We start from the raw sequence: 15,454 nt of genomic DNA on the forward strand, positions 1-15,454 counted from the left end.
TTCCTTAAACGTATTAACATACTGCATCATCAAGAATGTGACATTTAATCCTGATTGGAAAGAAGTGATCTTTTTACCCCCATTCTTTTGCACAGCTCCCTTTCCTACGCTTCTGCTCTATTCACCTTCCAATCCCCCCATTTTCTCCAGGTCAGACTGAACTGGAACCCTTTTGCCTTTATCACGTTATGAAACACCACCAAAGCTACATATAGGCCATGCATATGATTTATGTATGGTGTACAGGTGAGTCCCTGTGGGCTGTTCAGCAGGTTGTATACTAATTGACCTTTTCACAATTGACCTCGGGAGAATTGACCTCGGGAGAATTGACCTAATTTAGAAGGTCAATTAGGACATATATGCAGGGGGAAACCCCCCGCAACCCCCCCACCACATCTAAAAACCCCCGCCACCCCCCACCCAATCCCCTTATATTATTTATAATCCAAAACCAATCCAATACATACATATAATAACTAAAATAATATAAAGGTCAATTGTGCAGAAGGTCAATTAGGACCACTATAATTAGATCAATTGTGCAAAAGGTCAATTGTAAAAGGTCAATTTGGGTAATACCGTTCAGCACTCTTATCATTATTGCTAATTCTTGAGAATAGTTTATGACACTACTTACCTTAAAACTTGGACTGAGCTTGATGATGATACTGTTTGTCATATCCCAAATAACCACAAGTCCATCATTGTTCTCAATCACCATGTAGATTCCCATATGACGGATTTTATACGGCACATCCTGTCCAATTCCCCGCTGCACAACATCAAAGTGCCGGTCACTGAGCTTCATCTCATATCCCTGAAAGTGAATATGAACATTATGATGGATGTGAATAACAAATGTAGGACTCTGTTGGAGAGGAGACCCGATGTGACTTCTGAAAAAGTGAAAGTTATTCTGCACATTTGCACAATACTTTAAGTCTATGATTGGAGATGCAAAGATGTAGAGGGTCGCTGTCTATTGGTATTATTATTTCTATTTCCTTTTGTTCTACTTCTAATTACTGACAGATAAAGACTCACTAGTTATGTGCGTGATATTATGGTAACTTCTAAAATGTATCTGTGAAAAGATTTAACAAATGTGGTGCTGGGAATATACACCAACGTCAAACGTTTTGTCATAACACAAAATGTACAACACCTCCTCAATAGACACTTCTACACTAAAATTAGTATTAGCCTCACTTGGACTTGTGCAGTGTTTTTAAATGGATACATAGCGAAGTCCAGCTTTTGATGTTCCAGCTAAATTGGTTTTAAAGGTAACGACTGACTATATAAATGATTTCTATTTTCATTATTTGTATATGAATGTAACGAAAAGATGTATCTCATGTATATTCCATTTGGGTATCTTGAGGTTCTGTCCTGTACATAGCTGTAGAGGACTGGAGCTGAAATCAATGCCAATCCGAATACATAAAATGCTTCCTTGGCACAAGTGATTTTCAGATAGTGTGTTAACAAGGAGCTCTTTTGGGCCATACTAATACAAACACATTTACAATAAACCCTTGAATTATGATCCCTCAAGACACATATATGAATGAGAAGTTATAAAAACAGGTGTCAAAGAGCCATGACTCATTATGGCCATATAAAAGTTAAACTTCAGATATTCACACAAATGATCACAATACCAAACATGTGTGGAACCCACTGCATGTTATTAAACTGTGAGGTGACATGGAGCAGAGGCCTTCAGGTTGGGGTGGCCACAATCAGCATACAGTGCAAGGTCGTCAGTGAACACACTGCCAAGCGGAAGGGGTTAAAGGATGCAGAGCCAGCAAGAAGGAGGCTTCCTCCAGATATAACTAGTACACCCAACCTGAGATCTTGCCAAAGTGTAGCAGATCAGCCAAGTGGAGGGAAGCAACAGCAGAAATGGAAACCAAAAAAAGACAAACAGCCATAGGGTGAACAGAACAAGCTCTTCTATGTGGCACCCATGTTCCCAATCACAGGCCCACATGAAGAGGGGCAGAAGAATCCACACATCATTCATCTTTATCCAGGTCAGTCACTATGGACCATTGTGCTCACCACCCCTTGAAGGGGACAAGACCAATCACTCACCCACATAGGGCTTTTTGAAGACAGCAACAAAGGGTTTGGATAGGTGCACACCAAATTAACAAATGTACATTAAAGATTGAACAACTTCAGAAAGTACGGGTGCTGGGGAGGAATACAAACCCTGACATGGGGTTTGTGCAAAAACTGAAACAAGGAAAAGTGTCTTCATCTAGAGACACTCCCGTCCCCTGCACACCATTGATACTGATACACTATCAGTCAATAATAATGAAAAAAGAGTGTAATCTTCTAATAAGTCAGACTTTAATCAAAGCAAACAGTTCTAAGTACTGTAAAAATCACTTCAAATCAACATAAAGGAATAAAGGCATTCAATACATAGAAATAAGCCATTGATCATGAGAAGAATACATACAAATTAGCAACTGAAATAATAAAATACAATCCAAATTTTCAAATGATGAATTTCGTGGTAGTGAACTCAGATGATCAGATGCTCTACGCGTTTCGGGGAATAATCCCTTCTTCAGGAGCAAAGTAATCTGAAAATGTATGCATCAAAAGTACAACATCAGTATTTTGATTCACAATGTTAAAACAAGGATGTACACAAAGATTGAGCAATCCAACACCGCTAAGTGCAAGAGTACAATGATTTTAGCTAATTGACAAAAGTACATGAAAATCCACATTAAGGTACACATAGGTGATCAAGATATAAAGATCGATTTAACCAAGGGTGTGACTCCAAAAAGAGATGGGAAAATGAGTGGGCTCAAAAAAAGCAAATACCTGAAATAAACACGGGCGTACTGAATCTGATGTACAGCGGTGCTGTGTGGAGAAGAATCCACAAACTGCTGAGGTGCAAATAAACTTTTTTCAAGGTCATAAACCTGGTGTAAAAAATAAATGAATATGTATAGCCACTTGTGTGAGACAAAAACCTTTTAGGTCAAAGAAAATTAAAACCTGCTGGAGAGACAGTTAACAATCGAGCTGCTTACTGCAAAATTGAGCTGCAGTCGCTTAATTGTATTAAGATATTCGGGGTTACAGCTGAAGCAATCAGGAAAGGTCCAGCTTCAATCCTAGACACTTCAAAAGTCAATCAAGGAAGTACCCAAGTAATGCCAATCTTGTGCGGAAGACTACAAGTACAGTACTACATGTACTAAAAAAGAAAAAGAAACAAGAATTACCACTAAGCTAACCTAAGCATCTAACTATAGAAAAAATTCTTGGGCTATCACTCTAGAAATGTGCCATACAGGTAAACAAACAAAGAACAAACCAAAGAAGACGCGTGAGGCAGGTAATGCACATGGAGTGCACACCCAAGATAATTACCAAAAACTGAGCAAGGAAAACGTGGTCCAAGGTACATTCATTCAAAGCACCAAGTGGCAAAAAGTAAAGAAGAAGCCTTAAACTTGGCGCACGGATGAAAGTGCCCCACATAAATAACAAAGCCTAAATAGAACTTCCAAACTCACCGTGGAAAAACGCAAAGAACATCCGCGCACGTCACCGCTCCAGTAGCTCTGCACGCTGATGCCGGACGTGTATTAAGTAGTAATGACTCATAATGAGTCATATGACAAAGAGATGTCACATGACCCCCAGGGTTGTGGACGGAACGTTCTAATCGCGGAGGCATAGGCGGAACAAACGGTAGCTGTGCACCACTGAATGCACAGTATACCGTTAGTCAAGAGTAATAGTAAAGATAAAAAGAAACACTTACATTTAGAGGAGGGAACAAATACAAACTGAAATACGGCGCCATATATGGAGAACTAAGTGAAGAGAGCCAAAAAATAAATCTAAAGCGTGAACTAGCACCCATTTAATGGAAGTGAATCCACAACACCGGTGCAAAACAGATGCTGAAGGGAAATAGGTGAGAAAGGCAGCGGATAAATAAAAAGATAAATGGGCAAAAATTCCAAACCAATTACTAAAACTAAACAAGCGAATAAACGTACTGCGTGAACAATGAAACAAATGTAACCCCGTGTGCACAGTAAAACAAATAAAATAGCGAAACAGAAATAACAAATAAAGTGAAAAAAGATGCTCAGCACAAGTTAACAGAATGAGAAAAAAATAGAGAGATAAACACTACTAATTGAAGTCACATGTAGGTAGATCAACCTGCCAGAGGAAGATCAGATTCAAACAAAGCAGTTAAGTGAAAACTCCTCATTTAATCCTCTAGGTGAAATAGTGTCAAGCAAGTCAATCCAAAACATCTCTCTTTGGGTGAGTATTCTCATAAAGTCCCCTCCCCTGGTGGGATGCTTAACAACTTCCAAAATGGTAAACCTAATCTGGGCTATGGTGTGGCGAGCTGATGTGAAATGTCTCGAGACCGGAGATTTGTTATTCTTGCAGCGAATATTTGATTTGTGCTCGGTCCACCTCTCTCGGGCTGAACGGGCGGTCTGCCCAACATAGATTAAACCGCATGGGCATTTGATGCAGTAAATGACACCAGTAGATCGACAAGTTGCGAAATGTCGTAATTTGATCTTTTTCCCCGTGTGGGGGTGTGAAATAGATTCACCCTTAGATATATTGTTACAGTGACTGCAGGATAAGCAAGGAAATGTACCTTTTTCCTTTGTGGATAGTGTCAACTGAGTTTCCTTAAGTGTGCGTTCTGCCTTTACAACTTTGTCTCGGATGTTGACTCCTCGTTTGTATACCATCATTGGTGGTTCAGGAAACAGCTTGCCTAGAGTTGGATCATAATGCAGAATGGACCAATGTTTTTGGATAATTCGTTTAATGTGGAATGATTGTCTAGAGAATTTAGAAATATGGAGGATAGCCGTATTCTCTTTTTTGGTTGTAACGGTCAATAGTTGTTCTCTGGTCATCGGGAGTGACTTTGCCTGTGCTTCTTCTACTAATTCCACTGGATACCCTCTTGAGGTAAATCGCTTAGACAAATTCAGACACTCCTCTTGAAAAACATCACAATCAGTGATGATTCTCTTTAGACGTAACGTTTGGCTATATGGCAGACTCGCCATCATTGCCTTAGGGTGGAAACTAGCGTAATGTAATAAACTGTTGACGTCAGTAGCTTTGTGGTATACAGATGTTTTAATTTGATTGTTCACAATTTCTAGTTGTACGTCTAGAAAATGGAGAGAAGGTTCCCCAATGTCTAAAGTGAATTTAATTCTTGGATGAACAGAATTAAGATAGTTAAGAAAATCTTCCAGTTCTTTTTTGGAGCCACACCACACACCAAAAATATCGTCTATGTACCTTTTCCACATAATAATCTTTGATGACCATTCCATGTTGTCCAGTACAAATCTTTTCTCAAACCAATACATGTATATATTAGCATATGCTGGGGCCATCGCTGACCCCATCGCTGTACCAGATATTTGAGCGTAATAATCGCGTTGGTATCGAAAAAAACTGTTGTGAAGGATGATCGTGATTAATTTTGGATCACATTTAACATTTCTTGCTTGCAATAATAACCATTCTACTGCCTGTATACCCTCCTGATGGGGAATAGAGGTATATAGGCTGCATACATCCATTGAAAAAAGAATACATTCAGATGACAGGCAAGAAAATTCATTAACATTCAACAAAAAGCCCGTGGTGTCTCTCAAATACGTTGGTATAGATTGAACAATTGGTTGTAAAATACGATCAACATATTTGGATAAGGGATCAAAAATGCTCTCAGTACAGGCAACAATTGGTCTCAATGGGGGGTGGTCTTTATTTTTGTGGATTTTTGGCAAACCATACAGTACTGGCATAATAGGGAATTTTTTCAAAAGGAAAGACCTAGTTTTTACAGAGATCCAATCATTCTCAAGTGCATCGTTAACACAATTTTCAATGATTACCTTGATTTTATGTGTTGGGTCGCCGTTCAACTTTAAATATGTGGTGGTGTCCTCCAACATAGTGGTACACTGGGCATGGTAAAAGGTAGAATCCATAACCACTACCGCACCTCCCTTATCTGCTGGTTTGATCGTGAGATCAAGATCTCTGGCTAAGGATTCCAACTCTTTCAGTTGAAAATCTTTCAAGTTCACTGGAGATTTTAAGTGAAAATTTATTTTCTTAAGGTCATCCTCAACCTTCAATTTAAACATATTCAAAACTGGATTGTCAATTGGCGGATCAAAGGAGCTTTTGGATTTCATTTCCAATGAGTCTCCTGAATCTTCCCGTTCTAACTCATCAACTTGCGATGCGAAAAATAGTTTAAGTTTGATTTTCCGGAGTAATATGTGTAAATTAACTTTCTCATCAAAGAGGGTAGAATTAGAGGTCGGGACAAAAGAGAGTCCCATGTTCAGAATGTCCAATTGGCTAGATGACAGTGTCTTACTTGAGATATTCACCACAATTGAATCCTTTACTTGTTTTTCTTTTTTGATCTTGTGCCCACGTCGGGTCTTTTTTCTAAAAAAGGAGGCTCAATGGATACACCTACAGGATTAGATGCAACTGTACTATTCTCTAAATTTTGAGGGGATGCCGGCGACCCAACACATAAAATCAAGGTAATCATTGAAAATTGTGTTAACGATGCACTTGAGAATGATTGGATCTCTGTAAAAACTAGGTCTTTCCTTTTGAAAAAATTCCCTATTTTTTTTATTTTTTTTTATTATTATTGAATATAGTTGAAATTACAACTTTTTCAATTTATACATAAAAAATCCAAATTTTCAAAAAGTATGAACAATGTAACAAACATTAATATACATTTACAGACAGACATCTTCAAGTAAAACATTTTCATTCCATATTCAAGGCTTTTAAAAAGTTAATGGTAGCAACCCTTATGCCTGTACATTCTGTTGCCGCTAGAGCCACCCATCTATTACTAGGGTCCATTTGTGCAAAATACGAGAGATAGTTGACGAAATGAATACTTCTTAAACTCGAGAGGGCTGAACATTCCAATAATAAGTGTTGCAGAGTCTCAACAATAGCTGCATTTTGACAAAACCTACACCAATTGAGATCTGATGATATTTGCTTTCTTCTTGATTTAACCTCCCGAGTGGGCCAAATATTGAATCGCAACCGTAGAATGTTAGATCTAATAGCAGCAGAAGGGGCTAAACACAAGTAGGATGCAGTATCTTTATAGCATTTAGGTCCAAATATTGCCAAGTCAAAATCTTTATAAGTTAAGCATTTTGCTCGAGTGTCAATCCAGTCCATCATGTATACTTTCTTCTTTGCTCGCTCCGGATGAACCATTAAAAGATCAAGCGATATATCGGCATTCACCATAATGGCGAGGACATTTGTGGACCAATGTTTGGGAAACTCTTCTGATGATTCAAGTAAATAACTAGAAATAGATGACAATGTAGAGGTGTCTCGTGTGGAAAGCAAGCATTTGCGTAATAAGGCGCATAAGCGCCAATTATGTAGGGCAGATAATGAAATTAGGCCCAATTCATATCGCATCATCACCCCGGTAATACATTGTGGTAGACGCAAAATGTCACGCCAGAATTTGGATTCTATTAAATTAAGAAATCCAGAGGGAACAATTTGCGTTTCTAAGCCATAAAGAATAGTTGGGACAACATTTTGATTCCAATATACGAGAGCTGCTTTAATTGAAAATTTGCCATATTTGGCAACAATTATTCGTGTTTGACAGATTGCCAGAGTTAGCTTCTGTTTGATCTTATTCAGCTGCGACTCTAATGTGGGACAACCGTCAAAATTGACGCCCAAATAAACATAGTTTGGAACTATCTTTCTGGGCGTTCCCCCTATTTGCCATTCTAACAAATGCTTGCGTTGACCTTTAGGGACAAACGTAACAATCTGTGTTTTAGCAGTATTTACTACTAATTCATTTTCTTTGAAGTAGCAGCAAAGTACTGACAACAGATTGCGTAAGCCACTGGGTGTTTTTGACACTAGGACAAGATCATCCGCATACCATAATGCATTGGTTTTGACACCGTTTAGTTTCGGTGCATCAGCCATTATTTGGCTAAATTTCCAGCGTACGTCATTAATAAAAAAAGTTAAACAGGGCTGACGCTAAACTGCACCCCTGCTTCAACCCTCTATGCGTGTAAACTGGAGATGTTAGCAGGCCCTCAGCATTTAATCTTACAAAGACCTTGGTTTTTGAATGAAGAGCAAAAATGATATCAATAAGAGTAGAGGGACACTCCGCCTTGATTAATTTATCAATGAGTTTTGGTCGTGATACCGAATCAAAGGCGGAGTGAAGATCCACAAAAGCAAAGTATCTAGGCTGTCTCTTACTCTGTGCTTGTTGTCTGATGGCATTTAGAGTGAGTAAGTTAACACCAGTACCCAGGCCAGCCACAAAACCAGTTTGTGCTGGGTCACGTTGACTAGCTGTTGATGACCAAAGGTTGAAATCTCTTAATACCAACTTAATGAAAATCTTCCCTGGAGCATCCAATAGCGCTATTGGACGATAACTTTTGGCGTCCATGCGATCACCCTTTTTATAGATCGGGATAATCACAGATGAACGCCAGGAGTCTGGTATACATTTAGTTTGCAAAATGTAATGAAATGTGTTGTTCAAGATTAATGCCCATTCATTTATATTTTGTTTAAACATCCAGTTTGAGAGTCCGTCAGGGCCTGCTGCTCTTGACGAGGACGATGTTTTAATGAAGGACTGAATGATATTTCTTGTACATTGCAAATTCCAACATTTTGCAGAACTGCCATTATATTTGTAACATCTCATCTCGGGATCATCATATAGTGTGGAAAAATGTGTAACCCACGCAGATTCTGAGACACCATTAAGTTGGAGATATACTTGTGGTGCTGTGCTACATTTATTTAGCAGTTCCCAGACCAGAGCAGAGTTTTTATTACGACATGCTCGTAGAAAGTTTTCACTATCTAGTTGGTATAATGCAGCCTTCCTTGACCGTACCCAATTTCGATATCTTGACTTGGCAGATCTAATCACTTTAATCTGATCATTTAATGGTAGTTTCCGAAGTTTTCTGATTTCCCTTCTGTAAGCTTTCTTTCTCTCACAGAGAGCCAAATCAAACCCATGAACGTGACTCCTGGGTGGCCTATTCTGAACAGGCTGGAGATTTGCAAAGGTGCTTAATACGTCTATATAGGATGCAAACTCTTGAGAACATTGGTTATTTAAAATTTCTCCATTCAATGCTAGTAATTTGTTAATGGACCATTTAAATCGATTTTTGCCATTGTTAACTAACAAAGTCTGTTCATAACGACGTACAATTTTTAAACAGTTTGTCATTTCGACTGACCAATATAACGATAAAAGATGATGATCACTAGCTGTTTGTTTTACAATAACACATTTGGTAGTATTCATAAAGATGTTGTTGGACATAAAAATGTAATCAATTGTGGTTTTTGAGTTACCTCGCTCCCAAGTATTCATTGAAGGGATGTCTCCTGTGATTGCACCATTTGCAATTTTTAAATCCAGATCTTTCATAAAAGATAACCATCTTACACCATCGCGATTTTTGCTCCTTGTATCAGACTCAACACAAGAGAAATTTAAATCACCCATTACTAGAATTCCAGAGATATTGCCCTGAGCAGAGATCAATTCAAAGAGGGACGATAGAGCAGTATAAAAACTATCATCAGTAATACCTACAGGATTTCGATACACATTGATAAGAGCATATATTTGTGTGTTGAAAGAAATCTTAACCATTTGTATACATTTGTTTGGTGCTTGCCAGGGCGAGATTTTATAACCCTTACTCACTTTCACCGCTACTAACAAACCAGCAGTAGGTCTACCTTTGCCACTATGTTCTGCTGGAAGAAGAATAAGCTCATGGTCATCCCATGTAGGCGGCTTTAGTAACCATGTTTCCTGTAGTACTACTATATCATATGTATTCAGCTGGTTATTTAATGTCCATTGCAAGTGAGAGGAGCCTCGGGTGTTCCAACAAGCAAGTGAAATTTCAGTAATGGAAGAATTTGCTCGTGGTTATAAACAAGGATTGGCAGGAGCCACGAGATCTGAAAGTGATTAATTCAAACAATAGTTACAATCACACAATGGTTGAAGATTATTACCAACAGAGGACTCATTGGTGTTAGACTCCTTGAAAGGTTGTCGTGCTGGATCTTGTGCTAGTAAGAAACCAAGATTAAAAAGGTCCATTCTAGCATTCCATAGGGTGTTGTGGACAATTCCCGATTTTATCCATAATCTAATTATGGAAAGGTTCTTGTCACACAAAAACTCTATTTGATCTATATCGGTGGAAGAAATAGCATCCAAACCTTCAATATCTCCAAAAATGTTGAAGACACTAGCTCGACATAAGTCGTATTTTGGGAAGGGCCCGTCTCGACACTTCAAGATTAAAGTATGGAATGAATTAAATTTCTTTGACAAGGCAGCACTGGCATCATTTATATGAGATTTTATACCAGCTTTGCTAGTTTCTGAATTCTTTCCGGTGTTTTGTTTTGTAAAATCTTGTTTATGACGACTATTGCATGGAAGTGGTTTCAGAATTGAACAGGTAACCGGTCTGTTTTTACAGGCAGGTACCTCAATTACGCTATCAATGTGTGGCTTTTGACTATGAGGCGGCTGACCATTACTATTTGAGACTTCAGGCAGAACCTCTGAGATTCTTTTTAATAAATAAGAATCTACTGCATCTCTTAATGAGCTTAGACGATCATCAACGCCTGTTATGGGGACGACTTTCTGTGCTTGCTTGACTTCACCAATTGAAGTTGTTTGATAATGTGCGGGAGTCGTTTGTGCAGCAGGCGATACTTGTCTTGCTAATTTGATGTTAATAAATTTACCAACTCAATCAGAGGGTTATAATCAACCGAAGAGGCTAGATCCTCCTTAAAAACAACTTGTGGAAGAAATGAATTACATGACGCAACTGGGAGATCACTGGACGTAGCAACCGTGTCTCTGTTTGTGATTTCACCACCACTAATTATGGGGGTAGATGGAATGCAATTATTAATTTTTGGGGCTTCTATCATAGGATTAATTTGGGACTGTTTTTTTATACCAATCTTAGCTGGCACAGCTTTTAATTTCCTATTATTCACGGCTGTGCAGCTATTTTTTGATGGATTTTGCTTACGACAACCACGAGGATTAGGATTAACAGTAGGTTGATCGACAGTCATCGCCGGGGAGTCTACACTAATCCAAGACTCATTGTTTTTTGTGGTCATAACTTCTTCGACACACTCAATTGGTCGAATAATTTTGGAAAATGTTGGTAATACTGAGTTAGTGATATAAGATGCTTGTCTTGTAGCTTCTAAGGTTCGAAGACGTTGCATGATAGGCACACCAGAATTTTCAACCAAACCCTGCTGAGATAATATGTGTGTTTCAAGGAGGCTGATTCTTTGCTCCAAGTTTTCTAGTGAGAAACTTTTATTAGATTTAACTGTATTGTCTCTCATCCACTCACTAATATAGTCTAGCTTACTTGTTTGAGCAATTATTTTCTGGTCCAAAGAATCAAAGAGCTTAAATAGGCTAGATATAGTGGTATTAATGGCCCCCAAAGTGATTTCTATGAGGGCAGGATTGGGTAAAGACAGAGTGGCTTGTTTTTTTCTGTCAGTAGTTAGACATCGGCGAGGTGTAGGTTGTAAAAAAGAGACCTCATCCTGTCTTGTCGAATCCATGGAGCATGGTTGTGCATAATCAGTCATGACTGAAGCCCTCGAACTTTCTAAGTCCCTACATTCAGAAGAGGTGGGGCATGGGGGTGAAAGAGACTTAATTGGGCTAACTTGCCCTACATTTTCAATAATTACAGATGGCATCGAGCCATTCAAGATAGATGTTTCTCGTGCTGAAGTATGACCTTCATTTATTATATTTACAGACTCTTGCATAGATTCTTCAATGACTGTGGCAAATGTTTGAACGAGTTTGGTTTTTTTGATTGGAGAATGTGATATGGTTAGTAAAGTTTGATCGGAAATAGTAACACTTAAGGGGGGAACAAGGATATCATTATTTAAGAGAAGGATTTTCGGTGAACTTGGATCACTTGGAACACATTTAGCTACGGGCAAATTAATTAAAGTAGTCGCAAGAGAAGCCAAGTCGGTCGTGTCGGTCATAGCTCTACCACTTTGCAATTTTTCATAAAAATTACGAAAATCATGTTGGCTAGGAGTTTTATTAATTGGAGTTAAAATGATGTTTTTCTTTGAGATGCGCGTCCCACTTTTAGACTTATCCTGTATTTTAGGAGTGTTCTTATTTAAGGGAGTTTGTGGGAGAGGTTCATGATCCGACGAACTTGGCATATCATTTGGCGGGTTCACCATTAAATCTCTAGTAGCATCAGAAGGCATGCCTGTTTTCAAAGTGAACATTTGGATGAATCAGGTAAAGAAATTTAAAGTTGTACAACTTTTCCCTTATTGTGAATTAGACACTGAAATATAGAATATTAATAACATAGGTTGAAAGATGAGCTAAAGTTGGATTAAACAGAGTCTCGTAAATGGTTCTGTGAGATTGGAATTATAGCAAATATTACCAATATCTAGCAGAGTCACCTCACCACCCTCCGCCAACAGCCGCACAACAGCACAGTTAGCAGCCTGGTCACCGCCGGGCTTAACGCTGCAAGGGTGCTTCCAGACTTATTAAAAGCCCGTGGGCTAGTCACGTGCTTGGTCACGTGGAGCGCTGAAGACACGCCTCCTCCAGGAAGCGGTACGGTAAGAGCTACGGCTCGCAATGCCGTGTGGAGCAGTGCAGTAAAAACGTCTGCGCTTTGTGTTCCAACACTTGCAGAAGCACAACAATACGCCGTTCGGGCGCTTCCAGACTTATTAAAAGCCCGTGGGCTAGTCACGTGCTTGGTCACGTGGAGCGCTGAAGACACGCCTCCTCCAGGAAGCGGTACGGCAAGAGCTACGGCTCGCAATGCCGTGTGGAGCAGTGCAGTAAACACGTCTGCGCTTCGTGTTCCAACACTTGCAGAAGCACAACAATACGCCGCTCGGGCGCTTCCAGACTTATTAAATGCCCGTGGGCTAGTCACGTGCTTGGTCACGTGGAGCGCTGAAGACACGCCTCCTCCAGGAAGCGGTACGGCAAGAGCTACGGCTCGCAATGCCGTGTGGAGCAGTGCAGTAAAAACGTCTGCGCTTCGTGTTCCAACACTTGCAGAAGCACAACAATACGCCGCTCGGGCGCTTCCAGACTATTATGCCAGTACTGTATGGTTTGCCAAAAATCCACAAAAATAAAGACCACCCCCCATTGAGACCAATTGTTGCCTGTACTGAGAGCATTTTTGATCCCTTATCCAAATATGTTGATCGTATTTTACAACCAATTGTTCAATCTATACCAACGTATTTGAGAGACACCATGGACTTTTTGTTGAATGTTAATGAATTTTCTTGCCTGTCATCTGAATGTATTCTTTTTTCAATGGATGTATGCAGCCTATATACCTCTATTCCCCATCAGGAGGGTATACAGGCAGTAGAATGGTTATTATTGCAAGCAAGAAATGTTAAATGTGATCCACAATTAATCATTCAATTTATCACGATCATCCTTCACAACAGTTTTTTTCGATACCAACGCGATTATTACGCTCAAATATCTGGTACAGCGATGGGGTCAGCGATGGCCCCAGCATATGCTAATATATACATGTATTGGTTTGAGAAAAGATTTGTACTGGACAACATGGAATGGTCGTCAAAGATTATTATATGGAAAAGGTACATAGACGATATTTTTGGTGTGTGGTGTGGCTCCAAAAAAGAACTGGAAGATTTTCTTAACTATCTTAATTCTGTTCATCCAAGAATTAAATTCACTTTAGACATTGGGGAACCTTCTCTGCATTTTCTAGACGTACAACTAGAAATTGTGAAAAATCAAATTAAAACATCTGTATACCACAAAGCTACTGACGTCAACAGTTTATTACATTACGCTAGTTTCCACCCTAAGGCAATGATGGCGAGTCTGCCATATAGCCAAACGTTACGTCTGAAAAGAATCATCACTGATTGTGATGTTTTTCAAGAGGAGTGTGTGAATTTGTCTAAGCGATTTACCTCAAGAGGGTATCCAGTGGAATTAGTAGAAGAAGCACAGGCAAAGTCACTCCCGATGACCAGAGAACAACTATTGACCGTTACAACCAAAAAAGAGAATACGGCTATCCTCCATATTTCTAAATTCTCTAGACAATCATTCCACATTAAACGAATTATCCAAAAACATTGGTCCATTCTGCATTATGATCCAACTCTAGGCGAGCTGTTTCCTGAACCACCAATGATGGTACACAAACGAGGAGTCAACATCCGAGACAAAGTTGTAAAGGCAGAACGCACACTTAAGGAAACTCAGTTGACACTATCCACAAAGGAAAAAGGTACATTTCCTTGCTTATCCTGCAGTCACTTTAACAATATATCTAAGGGTGAATCTATTTCACACCCCGACACGGGGAAAAAGATTCAATTACGACATTTCACAACTTGTCGATCTACTGGTGTCATTTACTGCATCAAATGCCCATGCGGTTTAATCTATGTTGGGCAGACCGCCCGTTCAGCCCGAGAGAGGTGGACCGAGCACAAATCAAATATTCGCTGCAAGAATAACAAATCTCCAGTCTCGAGACATTTCACATCAGCTCGCCACACCATAGCCCAGATTAGGTTTACAATTTTGGAAGTTGTTAAGCATCCCACCAGGGGAGGGGACTTTATGAGAATACTCACCCAAAGAGAGATGTTTTGGATTGACTTGCTTGACACTATTTCACCTAGAGGATTAAATGAGGAGTTTTCACTTAACTGCTTTGTTTGAATCTGATCTTCCTCTGGCAGGTTGATCTACCTACATGTGACTTCAATTAGTAGTGTTTATCTCTCTATTTTTTTCTTATTCTGTTAACTTGTGTTGAGCATCTTTTTTCACTTTATTAGTTATTTCTGTTTCACTATTTTATTTGTTTTACTGTGCACACGGGGTTACATTTGTTTCATTGTTCACGCAGTACGTTTATTCGCTTGTTTAGTTTTAGTAATTGGTTTGGAATTTTTGCTCATTTATCTTTTTAGTTATCCGCTGCCTTTCTCACCTATTTCCCTTCAGCATCTGTTTTGCACCGGTGTTGTGGATTCACTTCCATTAAATGGGTGCTAGTTCACGCTTTAGATTTATTTTTTGGCTCTCTTGACTTAGTTCTCCATATATGGCGCCGTATTTCAGTTTATATTTGTTCCCTCCTCTAAATGTAAGTGTTTCTTTTTATCTTTACTATTACTCTTGACTAACGGTATACTGTGCATTCAGTGGTGCACA

At 39.2% G+C, this 15,454-nt stretch overlaps 1 protein-coding gene across 1 annotated transcript in view; it reads right to left on the reverse strand.

Annotated features, from left to right (window-relative positions):
• LOC138505067 (mucin-5B-like) overlaps positions 1 to 15,454 on the reverse strand; it is a 490,455-nt gene that overhangs the window by 25,703 nt on the left and 449,298 nt on the right. The window contains exon 18 of the mRNA XM_069625390.1: positions 641 to 820. Within this exon, the coding sequence (XP_069481491.1) occupies positions 641 to 820 (180 nt within the window). The remainder of the gene's footprint in view (positions 1 to 640; positions 821 to 15,454) is intronic.

The sequence above is a fragment of the Ambystoma mexicanum genome, chromosome 11 (genome assembly GCF_040938575.1).
Source record: "Ambystoma mexicanum isolate Mex_15411 chromosome 11, UKY_AmexF1_1, whole genome shotgun sequence".
NCBI lineage: Eukaryota > Metazoa > Chordata > Amphibia > Caudata > Ambystomatidae > Ambystoma > Ambystoma mexicanum.